At 38.5% G+C, this 14178-nt stretch overlaps 2 protein-coding genes across 2 annotated transcripts; both read right to left on the minus strand.

The window, feature by feature from the left end:
* Positions 1-11131: 11131 nt before the first annotated feature.
* Positions 11132-12292, minus strand: LOC116922367. The gene is made up of 4 exons (XM_045172075.1): positions 12051-12292; positions 11785-11986; positions 11550-11719; positions 11132-11481 (listed from the first exon to the last, which is right to left on the minus strand). Exons 1-3 carry the CDS (start codon positions 12136-12138, stop codon positions 11602-11604), a joined length of 408 nt encoding a protein of 135 aa, XP_045028010.1. The 5' UTR covers positions 12139-12292; the 3' UTR covers positions 11132-11481; positions 11550-11601.
* On the minus strand, positions 12165-13320 carry LOC123466347. The gene is made up of 5 exons (XM_045172580.1): positions 13247-13320; positions 13077-13156; positions 12829-13008; positions 12375-12772; positions 12165-12299 (listed from the first exon to the last, which is right to left on the minus strand). Exons 1-5 carry the CDS (start codon positions 13318-13320, stop codon positions 12165-12167), a joined length of 867 nt encoding a protein of 288 aa, XP_045028515.1.
* Between the last annotated feature and the right edge of the window lie 858 nt (positions 13321-14178).

Below are 14178 nucleotides of genomic sequence, written 5' to 3' on the forward strand. Positions count from 1 at the left end.
AGGTATTACAAGGGTGGAAACCGTGAGCAATAACAGATAGTTTTGTTCCTGTTGTTGACATTTCCTTCGATTTATTTGTTTGCCCATCAAATTGGTTCCAAGTACAGATTACTGCAATGTCCTCGTCAACTTTTTTGTCAGTTCCAAGGTCAGTTCCTCTTTGCCTTTTAATTGTGTTTTTTTCTTACTCTCGACATAAATTGAAATTGAAGAACGCGGCCTAATAGGAATAAATAATCGGCTTTGAACATGAAAGAGTCTGAAAAAGACACCAATCGCCAATCCACACGATTTTCCTTTCTTCTACCGTTTTCACTATCAGTTTTTGAGCATCAGAGAACGACAATGGCTGGCGCACTTTCAAGTTACGATCACTGCTCATCTTCTTCATTTGTGTTTCCAAAAACCAGCAGAGCGTTTTAATTTGAACAAGTCGCATATTGCCTTCCGCATCTGCTAATTTTACGAAGGAAAATGAAGAGGGACAAGGATCTTTAGAGTTATTAGTAAAATCCCTAAGGTCAGCATCTTGTAGTGAACGTAAAACTTCTAGATCGTAAGGATCTTGTTCTGCTTCAGTTTCATTGCCTTCATCGTCATCAGGCTGCCCATCCTGTTCATCCTCTTCGTCATATCGTCCTTCAAATCATCTTGGCAGATTGTGTTGCTTCGGATCTTATTACCGTATTTTGAACTGAATGAGAAATTAACAAGATCTTTTCCCGTTAATTCAACGCCAAGGTCGTTCTTAAAGTCGTATTTAAGAATCGATATTCCTCCGTATCTTTGGGATAATAAGAAAGCGAGATTTCAAATCCCGCGTTTAGCAACATGCACTTAATTTCACGGGAGTCTCCATCTGATCCATTAGCGACCAATTCATGTTCTGCTTTTTTTAGGCATTCTTTAATATAGTCATGACGATTCTTCACATCCAATGCAGTCATCCTATTGTTACTTTCAAATGTGACAATCCGGACAGGGGTAGAAAAATCAGCTAACGGTTGAGCCATGATAACGAAAATAACTTTTGCTCGTTCGTTTTGCTTGAAATATTTCAGTTTGTCGGAAACTGAATTTATTACAAATCCTTTGGGATCAGGTAACCCCGTTTTTTCAAGCCGAAGGCTGCCGCCCAGTATTGAATTGTACCTAGTATGGTATTCCCGTTTTTGGATGCAAGCAGTTGCATCGACTGACACTGTGCATTTCATCGGCAATTTGTTCGCCTTAATAATTTCCAGCAACGGGTCCAAACATATGGTTCCTAAATGTTAAAAAAAAGATAAGTATAAAAGAAATCAACAGGAAATCAATGCTTTTATAGCACAAAAACTCGATCTGTTCTAACTCATACCTGGCATACACGTAGAATTGTACTGTGCCAATTTTTCTTGGACAACAGTGGGCGAAGCAAATATTCCAGGCAGGTTGTCATGGAGGATCTCGTATGTATGGGGTCAACCAAGAATCCATAAGTTAATGGATATGTCGGAAAACACCCTATCCCCATAACGACGTCCTCTTTTGTTCTTACCGGATTGTTTGATGGATTGACTCATCATTTGCTTCAGGTCATGCTCATCATTGCGTCGGTTAAATTTGAGTCTGAATTGTTTTCACACAAAAAATGGAGCGCATTCCATCCATCGTCGTTCTTTGCATTGACATCAATTTCCAGTTGGATGAAGAGTTTAATGGCGTCGAGTAAATTCGAGTTTGAATTGTTTTCACACAAAAAATGGAGCGCATTCTGTCCATAGTCGTTCTTTGCATTGATATCAATTCCCTCGCGGATTAAGAGTTGAATTGCGTCGGTTAAATTTGAGTCTGAATTGTTTTCACACAAAAAATGGAGCACATTCCATCCATCTTCGTTCTTTGCATTGACATCAATTCCCAGTTGGATGAAGAGTTTAATGGCGTCGAGTAAATTCGATTTTGAATTGTTTTCACACAAAAAATGGAGCGCATTCTGTCCATTGTCGTTCTTTGCATTGACATCAATTCCCTCGCGGATTAAGAGTTGAATTGCGTGGAGTAAATTCGAGTTTGAATTGTTCCAACACAAAAAATGGAGCGCATTCTGTCCATCGTCGTTCTTTGCATTGATATCAATTCCCTCGCGGATTAAGAGTTGAATTGCGTCGGTTAAATTTGAGTCTGAATTGTTTTCACACAAAAAATCATTTGCTTCAGGAGACTCATTGAATCAGTATCTTCTTGTGTTTGCGTCTCTCCAAAACTAAAGAACTCACACTGCTTCCTGTATTTCACAACAATTTCTTGAAGTGGCTCCGATAAAACCTCATTCTTCTTTGACAAAAGAGATATTTCGTCGAGGATCTTGAAGTGGTTCTCGATGTAACTATGATAAATATCGGAGGCACCAGCCCTCAGCATGGCTTGTTTTCTTTTTTCACATCTTGGTTTGTTTTTGTTGTGGTAGCATTTGAGTTGATTTTCCATGTTTATTTTAAGTCCAGAACGCCCAGAAATGACAGAAGCAGAGGATTCAGCAGGCAAACGGTGTAAACGCGATGTATTTCTAGACTTTACAACTTCTTTTGATTGATTATTGTTAGATCCAGCATTTCCCACTAATATAGATCATCGTCAGATGAGTCCTCACTGTCCGAGTCGCCGAATTTCTTCTCCGAACCATTTTTCGACAACCCATTGTCGGATTTGTTTCCTTTGACAGTCTTCTTGACTTGCTCTTCGACTTCCATGGCGGTTTTCTTCCTACGTTTCCCACCTGTAATCAATATTATTAACAGCTATTGTTAGGAACATAGTAGTGATAGTAACAGAATAGGCTACGCATAATAGCAATCAAGTTAACATACCAGAGCTACCATTGTTAGATCCAGCATTTCCCACTAATAGATCATCGTCAGACTCAGATGCGTCCTCACTGTCCGAGTTGCTGGATTTCTTCTTCGAACCATTTTTCGACAACCCATTGTCGGATTCGTTTCCTTTGGCGGTCTTCTTGACTTGAGCGAATACGAGCACCTTCTTGCAATTCGTAGTGTTCAGGGCCGTACTTGACAACCATAATCTTTCTGTTACACCAATCATCAATGTAAGAAGAAATGGATTTGCCTGTGATGTCTACAGCTTCTTTGTTCTTGTGACTGCTGTTGTGTGAAAAATTAGAACCAGTAGAACGTCCAATCTGTGTTGAAGTTATCAAGCTGATCGATGGATTTGGTTCAGATGGGCTAGAAGATAAATAAATTAATGGCATCTTTTCCAGAATAGCTGAGCAAAATGTCTTAATAGTATTGGGCTATTAGCACTTAGGGCACTTTGGCAGTTTGGGCTTTTGGGCTTTGGCATATCCGATATCCCTTATCAGCATATTGTTTCGATTCAAAAGTGCAGATAGCACATATGAAAAATTAAAATCTGACAAGAAGGCAGTTCACTTGGCCAGTAGCCATTAGGTTACATAGAAAAAATAAATATTGCAACTGTAACAACTGCTGTAAGTCTTGGCTAATAGGTAACAAATAGACACCAGTTTCATCTACATATTGTTTTCACCATTCAGGAAAACCCTTGTTCAAAACAAGGAAAGATGACTTCTTTTTTCACAAAGAAACCAAAGGAAGACCAACCTAATAGAGCAAGTGATTGACGCGTACCCCCTCCCTATTTGTGAACGCACTCTTGCGGATTTCGCCATGTTTGTTACGAGTCCGTTTTTCCTCTGAGGAATCCTTATAGGGAAAAAGGGGATCGCAAAAAAATTTTGAAACCTTCCCAATTTACCAAAGGATACTAGCAATAATTTTGTGTTAAAGGTAAATGAACTAGCTACATTTTAATATTAAATTAAGGGTATTTAATTCTAGAAAACAGCTAAATTTTAATGTATGTAGTCCCCCGGTAGTCCTGTATCGGATCTCAGTCTTAGTCTTGTTAACCGTGAATACAACGCATTGCTACAATAGTAACTTATTATGGAAAGGCATTTATTCTTGAAGAAATAAATGATCAAGATCATGAGATATAATTTAAAATGGAACACAGTTGCAGACTTTACGTAATAAACTCTCCTGTAAATAACCATTTCTGTAAAAAAGAGAAAATTTTCTAATGTTCTGTTTGTATTTGGCCCTGTAATTTAACTTCACAAGGACACCTAATCTAAATAACATTTCGAAGCTTTTACAGTTATCTCCCTAGTAGAACATCAAGTCCCATGGATATCCTACAGCCGTTTCTTCGTCCCAACGCGATCCCATTCATATTGGAAACAATAGAAAATAAATTAGTTACCATGTTACTTTTTCTTTGTCTGTCATGAAATGGGAAAGCCTGTGTTGGTAAATGGGGGTTGTAGTAGGAAAAAAACAAGAAGATGTCTATCTTTGAAATAAAATTTATTTAACTTATTGAGGGAAAAAAAATCGGAAACGTATATTGCGTCTTTGTTTGGTGTTTCCAAATCTCAAATACACCGAGTAAGTGTGAACAAAGAAAACACAAAGAAATTCTCTACTAGGAAAGTGTTTTAGCCGCCAAAACAACGGATGGCAAATGAGTCTCGTTCAAAATATTGAAGATCCTGTGTTATTAGGATTATCCCAGGGCATCGGATCCCATTTAACTAAGTGATGTTATGTTGACAAAGTCTTTTCGTTAAATTTATATTTTTGTTGTTTTACCTTTATGACTATAACACTTTTCGTGTCGTTTTGTTTTGTTCCAATTTGTTAATCTAGTTTGTACAATAAACTGCCATTTTTAAAATTAGTTATGGGTTATCCTCATTGTGGTAGAATCCTCTTCTTGGTAAAGAAGTTGAGGAATTGTTAAAATTTATTATGATAGCAGCCACTATTCATTTTTATCTTCTAGCACCTTGCTCCACTCTATTCGTTCTACGAACTCTAATTTCTTTTTCCTTCTGGTATTCCAACAGTTCTTCGAGTTTATCCCACCACTTTGACAGTGGATGGTTCCACAGCAGTGAAGATACACATGTATCTCACCATTTATATCCATAGACTATGCTACACTTAGATTAAAAGTTAGTCATAGATTAAGTTAGTCATAGCAGCGATTCGAACACGGGACTCTAGATCCATAGCGGACACCATTTTCACTGCGCTATATGCCCTTACAATCTGAGAACGCTAAAGTTTGAGGGATGAAAGAATCGAAGATAGGTGGCACTAAGATCGAGTGCTTGGCTATAGAACCATTCAGTTATAGAACCGCGCACAGGCTGGTTCTATAACTAAACCGGAACTGTACTAGTCCGGTTAGAACAGGACGTCCAATTCGAGATAAAATTACGTTCGAGGGATATCCATGTGCCCCCAAATATGGATATCCCTTGCAACGTTGCTGCTAGGATATCCCGATGAGTGCATTAGGGACATGGGGAGGACGTCCATAGGGTTAAAACTGACTTCCCATGCACATCCACGGACGAAATTGTTCTACTAGGGCTGTTTCACACAATTTCCTCAAGCGAAGCAACGTACGTGTCGAAGACATGTTTTTCTGAAACCTTTGCAGCTTTCTGGAAGGAGAGTAGCTGTAATTTCACATTCTATATTACTAATGATAATGAATATAGTAGTATATATATACCTACGAAGAAAAATAGTTAAGAAAAGTTAATCAAGTGAAAGTTTTTTAGTGCCATTCTGCACCGATCTAGCTTATGACTAGTGTTGCTTAAATGCTATTTTTTACAAAAGCTAAAGCACATATGTTTAGTGTTTTCATTTGGAAATGTAGACGTCGAATCAAAAAGTAATTTTCGACAAGGAGAGGGAAACCAGATACTACTTCTGCGTTCTTGAAAACCCAGTCAACTTTGCTACGTCTACATCTATTGTAAATGGGCCTGATTCCAGGAGTGATGCTGCGAATTCAACTAAATCCAGTTGTATTACTGCCACCTACATTGTGGATGATTCAAGAACAGCAGATGCTTGTGATGAAACTCACCATCGTCGTTCATCGACGAATTCGTCAACAGGTGATGTTTAAATATTTATGCTGCCAAGTGGCTCAACAGTGTCAATATTGATTTTGGGTTCAATTCCCGAGATTGAGTATCCGTACGATTCATGGTTTCATGCGTAGTTTTAAGGTTGAGCCACAGGATCTCTTAGGCCTAGTTGCTGTGCTAGATACGAGAAACCAGGTCGCTGGAATTACGTTTACATCAGAGGCATACATCTAAAGTTTTTTGTCCCAGCACAGCAGTGGTATCGTCAGAAACGAATTGGAGGGGAAAGAAGTTGGCGTAGTCATGAGAGATAGCAATATCCAAGAGAAATTTGTTCGAATTGCAGAGATTCCACAGAATCTAGACTCGGGAGTAGTTCAGACACATCTAAAGGAATTTGGGAATGTAATTGAAGCTCGGTAGGAACGCTATCGGGTGGCAGAGAATGAAGTTTTACACCCTGTCCTTGCCACTTGGATGATCGTACGAATGACGGTGAAGAAAAATATTCCCTCATACAGTACACGCCCTTAGTATCCGAACGCTAGGCCATGTAACCCAGCATCTTATGTCGAATGGTGTGTAGCGCGGATAGGGAAATGGTGTAGTAAAAATTTTAATAAAGCTACAAAAAAATTTTATAGTGTTAAATAAACATTAAGCTATCCAGTACAATTTATTTTTAATTTTTTACCTACAATATTTGGTAGCTAGCATGTTAGTCATCAAATATCCGAACACCGTTTCACCTTTCCCCCACCCCGACTTTTTTCTCAAGTTTTCCGTTTTCCATATTTTCTCGCGACATGAAAACTTTTTGGAAACCATAGCAACTGTAAGGACGGGGGAAGAAAATAGTTTTCCTTACTTTAATATTGAAAATGGGGAATAGTTGTGTGTGATGATGATGAGTTTATTGTTGCACAATTTTTTTTGTCAAAGACCGAGATAACAGTTAACAAGACGAGTCCGATTAAAAGAGACTTACTGACGAAGACTGCAAATAGACTCGAAGATGAACGAAAAGCGACTGAAACCAGACTGACACAAGACTGACTGATGATGAAGACTGCAGAAGACTGCAAAAGAGACTGACTGACAATCTGGAAAGGGGCAACATTTATACGAAGGAGCAAGGTCACTTAGGGTTAGGTGTCGCAAAGGGAATTAATATTTTGTGTGTAAATGTAACACCTAGGTGATGTGATTCAAATGTTCACACGTTTGAAGGCCAGGTAGAAGGAAGATTGAAGGCCGGAGCCATCGGTAGATGACCTATCGGCGGAAGAGGGGAAAAGGGTTGTAAGCATGGGAAAGGAGAAAGGGATGTAAGGAACGTGGCTGACCGTTCCTTACACAACCATTTGAAGCTGTATGATTTCGACGGACGCGAAAGATTCCCGAAACAAAGAAGAAGATTTTGCCCATGCACAGACCGCTTGGTAAAATCTTACTGAAAAAGACGCTTATCGTTAAAAATTAGCGAATGACTAAAAGACTTCAATTATGCTTTGAAGCTAACGGCTGGTGTAAGAAAAAATTGACATATTTCATTTGTCAGTTTGTTTAAATTAAATAAATCCTCTTTTCTGATGATCTGATCCTCTTAGATAAATCTGATGTCTGATCCTCTTAGATTTATTTTCCAAATGTAATTTTATCCGTCTTTTAAAATCATCTGTCACCAATAAGTTTTCATGTTGCAAGAAAATATGGAAAATGGAAAACTTGAGAAAAAAGTCGGGGTGGGGGAAAGGTAACAATTCAGAGGTTAGCCTTTCCCCGACTTTTTTCTCAAATTCTCCGCTTTCCAAATTTTGCTCGCAGCAAAAAATACTGAATTCATGGGAACCGTCTCGCTTTTGAAGTAAAAAAAAAAAAAAAAATTGCTTGCTTTTTTTGTTGTTTGTAGTTTGCAATTAAAAACTATGCCATCTAGCGCTCACAAGGAATTTTTATTTTTTGGGCTACCGGGGGGGGGGGGAAGGTGCCACTTTTTTGTGAAGGATACTGTACATTACAATTGGCAGTTATCGTGCGGTGGTAAAGTATGACGCAAAAAAGCTTACTTGCAGACTTTGCGACGAAGAGACACACTTTAGCTACAACTGCCCAACATTAAAACGAAACCAGGAACCCACCATTGCCCAAAAACCTGTTCCCAAAATGATTAAAAGACAGAGACCACTAAACAGAATCCCGTAGTAGTTCCCTTAGCTAGAAATTCCATGGCTTCTAAGGTACCTATGGAGGGTGAATTGCAAGATTCACTCTCGGAAGTGTAACGAAAGCCTACAAATACATTTAATTATGATAACCACATTCTTATTATATTATGTTTACTCTCCCTTGGCATATAATTATTTCTATATTTTACTCTCTCACATCTACTCTTCTTTTGCATATTATTCGAATATTGTAATTCGCATAGTAACCATTTGTCATAGACATCTTAGAGTTGACCCAATTGAACACCTGCTGTCTGACTCACACGTGCAACGCATATCACGCCACTAAACAAACTTCCATGATTGGTCACACATGCGACGCATATCATGCCATTAAATAAACATCCGTTTGATTGGTCGCACGCGCGACGCCAATCAAGCAATTAAACAAACACTTTCTGATTGGCTGCACGCGCGACATTGTGACACGTCAACAGCATCATGCCACTTTGACGAGATGCGAGGTTTCATGGGGAACCCAACATCTAAGAAAGATCAGACAACTAGTAGCTCGCTAAACGTTCAGTTGCCTTCAACAACACTAGTTCGACATCTAACTTGCCTTAGTGTTTTCTCTTACAAGTGTTTCTCCGCCTACCTGTTTCCGTAAGTGCCTATCTGAGTTGTATTTCCAATCGTCTTCTATTTCGTCTTTAAATTCACCCGTATCGCTCGCGCTACTACGGTAAGATCAATTTAGGTTGTATCCATTTACACTTTGTTCCTCTTTAGTTCTCGTATTCTTATGCGTGTAGTCTCCCTTATATTTTATGGCCTAGTCTAGCAATACACTGTCATCATTGTGGGTAAACGCCTCCGAGTTCCGTGTTAATATATATTTGCCTTAATCCGTATAGTCATTCACCCGTGAGGGAGGATGCTTTACAGAAGGGATCCAAAATTTGGAAACTGAAACCATGAAATGTGACACTCCTACCACTTCCCTGACTGTATCTTCTAAAGATAATCCTTCGAAACCAATTAAGGAATCCCAAATGACAGCCCTTGACACAGAGACACAAGACCAAGAACCAATGAAAATTATCATGGAATCGATGGAACCCAACATGGGGGAAATTGAGACCATTGAATCTGACAAAACAAAGGACCCCCTGAGAATTCCGACAATACCACAAAACAAACGCTTCAAACCTACTTTGACGACCCAGAATTCTAAACCTACCTCAGGCATTCCTCTACTCATAAAACCTAACAAATGACTTCTAGACTAAAAATCGCTTCTATCAACATTGGAGGTATTAGGTCGAGCAACGTCAAATTCTTTTAAATTTCTGCAGGGACGGTAATGTAGATATCGCGGTACTTCTATAGGAAGCTTTTCATCCCACATAACAGTTTAATGCAGTAACTCATCCTAAATCTGTTTTACTAGGACGTGCAGTACTGGACCGCCAAAGGACGCTATAAGGACGCGCTTAAGCCACGGTCATTTTTAAAAATAAATCACGTCCCTCGGAAGACGTATCATTTTGATCCATTTCTTTAAAAGCCTTAATATATACGATACTTAATCAAGTATCGTCTAATTCCCATACCTTTTCCCTATTAAGTTGTGTTGTGTGATTGATACTGATTTGTTCAATTGATGGTGCTGGAATGCCAAAAAGCATGGCCAGATCTAGACGCTCGTGTTGAGTGTGTGTTACTGTCTTGTTTAATTGATGGTGCTGGAATGCCAAAAAGCATGGCCAGGTCCGGGCGGTCGTGGTAATACGGCTGTTTGTGGTGCACTGCAGTAATGCAGGCACTAGTGTGTTCGTGGTGCACTGCGGTAATGCAGGCACCGATGTAAACGCGGTAATGCGTGATCAAGACTAACCTGTATGTGTCGGCTAAAGTCAGGATAATAGACCGAGCCCGTTTTCAAAGACACCCATCTAGGCTGTTCCCTACCTCTCTTTTCTTAACAATATAAATAAAAATGTACCAATTGAAAAAAATGTTTTAAAAACTGTTTCTGTACTACATAGTTAAAAAACGAGTTTGCAACATTACAAACAGATATACATTTCCGGATGAAATTTATTAGTATTTCAGTACTTTATAAATTAACGAGTAAAACAAAAGTTCAAGTATATGAAACAACAAACGTCACATTTTATCTGTAGCCCTTTGAATTAACCAAATAACTCACAAATTACTACGAGAACTTGGAGGTGAGGGGGAACGTCTATGAATTGTTGAACGAGATCTTCGACTGTAATTGCCCGATTTATTTGAATAGTTGGAATACGAATCTATTGGGGTTGCACTATTGACACCTACTTTTGAAATACCCTCAGAGCTCCCGGACGATGATCGTTTGTCATATCGGTGTCTCGGTGAACGGGAAGTGGACCTTGCTCTCGTTGATGAACCTCCTGATGTCATTGATTTTAGTGCGTCGATCAACTGTTGCGTTTTTTCCATACGTTCAGTATGTCTCTGTTGGATTTCCTTTTTCTCTTCTAGATATCTTACTTTTCCATCCTCTCTCATTTCTTTAAAAGCCATAAGCACTTTATCAGATTTCGTTGCTTCGCTCTTCGGTCTTTTATTTTACATTTTTTAAGAGACATCCTCTTCGTCCAACTCAACCACATAAATATCGTCATCATCGATTTCACGCTCACTGCCCGTACGAAACGGTTAGCTGTTTTCTAGCTCATTTACAGCTATCGATTTAGGGAGGGAAAGCTAGCTGCTTCAAGGATCAAATTTTGGAATAACAGCCTGGAATTTCAGGGTTAGAATAAACTTAACATGAGCATGGGAAAATAGCTGGTCGTTTAGCAGCTATAGGAAAGCTAGTTGAATCTACGATTTAAGTAGCCTATTAAATACAAGCAAGCCTCAACCTAGTATATTCTTCCTATTCTATACGTAATAGTAGTAACATACAAATGAGTTCAAATTTCTTTGTATTGATGACGAGATTAAATGCAAAGACTAGGTTATACATTTATATCACATCATGACAAAAATGGACTGTAACAGCAAACATGGATTATTGCTAAGTTGATGCATATTCAGATGAGGGAAACAATGAGGCACATAAATGGCAGCTTGTGGAGGGAGGGACTCTTCGGAGTGATAAAAGGAATAAGTGAAATTTCTGAATTTGCTACTCCGCTTCATCCACAGATTCCTCGTTGTTTAATGCTTTTTTCACAGAGCTGTGTTCGGTCAGTAGTTTTTGACTTATTAGAGGGTTTACCGTGGTAGCCGGAATTCTCATGTTGGGCTTTGTCTCCCAAAATTTCATGGTAAACTCTGTAAATAGATAGGAGATGATTAGAGGTGAAATCGAAGTCTAAATTTTATAATGAAGTCTGTCATACGTATAATTGCATTTCTTGCATCGGCTGGAATGGCTGGCTTTGCTGGCAATTTTTATTTAATAGGGTCGTTCATATCGCTCGGTGCTTTGCGACCAGATAGGGAGTGCGAAGCCATGAACGCCTTGTCCCACAAAGCCTCCATTATAGTGGCCACCATCTTTCCCATTTCCCTGAAAAAAATGGGAAAGTAAAAAGAAGTGCTGTGAGAAATTTTTTGAATGATGCTTGAAATTACTTTGTCGTATTTCCTGATTTTCCGTACGACATAGCCAATCTGAGGGCGCTGGGATCAATCATGGTGGTATAATCTTCGTGAAGTTTCACCATTGAACGCGAAGGAGCTGCACTATTAGCAGCGTTTACAGCTGCAGACTGGCGGCTATTTGATGGCAAATTAGCCAGAGTGGTGTCCAGCATCAACAGAGATTCCCTTAGAGCTGTTCAAAAGATAAAATCAAATTAACATTTACAACATCTTGAATAGGTATGTCTTAGCCCTACTTTGCGCTAGTACTAATGGGTTATGCTCACGTAAACTCTTTATAACTTCGTCCTTTTCAACTAGTTTCTTTTCGTATTCAGCTTTCATATCTTCGTAATCAATCACACTTTGATTCAGATGTTCTTTGAAAAAGAATTTTCTTCTTCAAGGTCTTGAAGGGAATTTGACTGTTCAATGATCTGAGCCTGACTGTTTTCGTCATATTGGCAATTGATATCATTCAGAGAAGATGCTTCGTCATTCAAAACCTTTTTGAATGAATAAAATGAAAAAAAGAGAAATTAATGAATAAGTAAATTGAAAACCTCGAGTTTTGCATTTACCTCACTACTTGGAGTTCGAAAAGATGAGGGCGTGTTACAACGAGATCCTGGAGGAGTCAGAATAAGTCCATTACGATGAACGGCACCATTACTTTTCGAGGCACTGCCAATACAGTGAACCTGTAACAAAGACAAATCTGTAATCATGTCAGTGATTATAAAAACAAATTTAAAAATTTCTAAATCACTCCGTGGGACTTTGTTGGGCGGACGAGAAGGAGGAGATGGAGCCAACCAATCGCCTTCTTCATTACCAGAGTTTGATTCTTCGCTTTCAGATGATACTAGAGCACTTACACCCAAATCACTGACTGAGTCAGCTGTTGGTTTGACTGATTGATCTTTGCTTCCTGCTGGATTTGTTTGTTTTGTTTTTCTCTTGCTCTGCTCTATGTGTTCTAAGAATTAAAGAGTACGTATAACAAACACTTTGCAAAATAAATATTTAAAAAACCTGAATTTGAAGTATTCCCAAATACTGGAGGCAAAGACTTCTTGGCATAGGGAACGGAAGCAACAGCTTTGGAGGCCACTTGTGATTTTGGAGTTGAGTGCAAGATTTTGGTGGACCGTACAGATTTTGATTTGGGTTTTAGCATTGCATCACGTGTTAGTTCTAACACCTTTATGTTTTCTGAAACAATAAAAAAAACATTGGCTAGAAAGAGCATGTGATACAAGATAAAGTTCAACAATAATCACCTGAGAATGAAAGGATATGCCCAGCTTTAAGTTCCAATTGGATCGATGGGTCTTCACCTGAAGCACTATGCTTGGGCCAACTAAATAAACAATCTTTAATAAAACTTTTCGACAGTTAGTTAAAATTTATCATTACTTTAAAGCAACATCAGTCTTTTTCAGAAATGAACTCTTTAAGCATGCGGATTTTGTCTTCAAGGTTGGGAAGAGACACAAATGTTTTGGGAAAAGCTATGGAATCCATAGTCCGAATACCTAGCTCGGGTTTACCTTTTTTTAAGCGAACGAGAACGTAAATTATGGGGTTTCCCATTTTCCCAATAAGAAATCAAAACTATAAACTACTTCAAATTTCAAAAAAGAAAACGCGTCATGGAGACGAAAATGAACGAGAATGAAGGCAGATGGAAATAGCTGAGCGGCAAAACATGAAAAGCGTTGCCAAATTGTGTTTTTGATAATTTTTTAAATACCAGCAATAAACGGAGTATAAAATGAAATTGCCGTAACAATTGCAAATTAAAAGAAAAAATGTGAATTTTCATTTGGAGATTTTAAATTTCCTGTATTCAATCCGTCTCAACTGAATTGGGTAGGGCAGTTACAACGTAAGTTTCAGTAAGGCAATTATTAAATCCAATTACGGCTTTTTTCAAAATATCACTTGCACTAAATGCAACAAGGGTCGATGATAAGCCAACGCATTTCGTAGACTGTCCAGGTAAATTACAAAAATGTAGGGATTCTAAACATTTTGGAGCGGGAGAATACTTTTCTTTAGAGATGGATCCCATGATTCGACCGAGTAAAAAAACGTTTCCCGTAGCATCATCAGGTTGGAAATTGAACGAAACAATTTCTTTGATCATAAAGAACACATCATTTTTCATATAAGTGCAATAGTTGATCCGTTTCGGTGAACGAGTGTAACTTGTAGTTGTGAATATTGCTTTTTTTCCAAAAAGAAATCTTTTGTAAGAGTAATAGCTTCTAATGTGTAAAGGCGCCGGATCACCTACGGAAGAGAAATATTTCTGAATCGCGGATTTGCATTCTTTGCTTGCAAATTTTTTCTTAGGAACTCCAAGAAGTTTCAAATTAA

This window comes from Daphnia magna, linkage group LG4 (assembly GCF_020631705.1).
Source record: "Daphnia magna isolate NIES linkage group LG4, ASM2063170v1.1, whole genome shotgun sequence".
Classification (NCBI taxonomy): domain Eukaryota; kingdom Metazoa; phylum Arthropoda; class Branchiopoda; order Diplostraca; family Daphniidae; genus Daphnia; species Daphnia magna.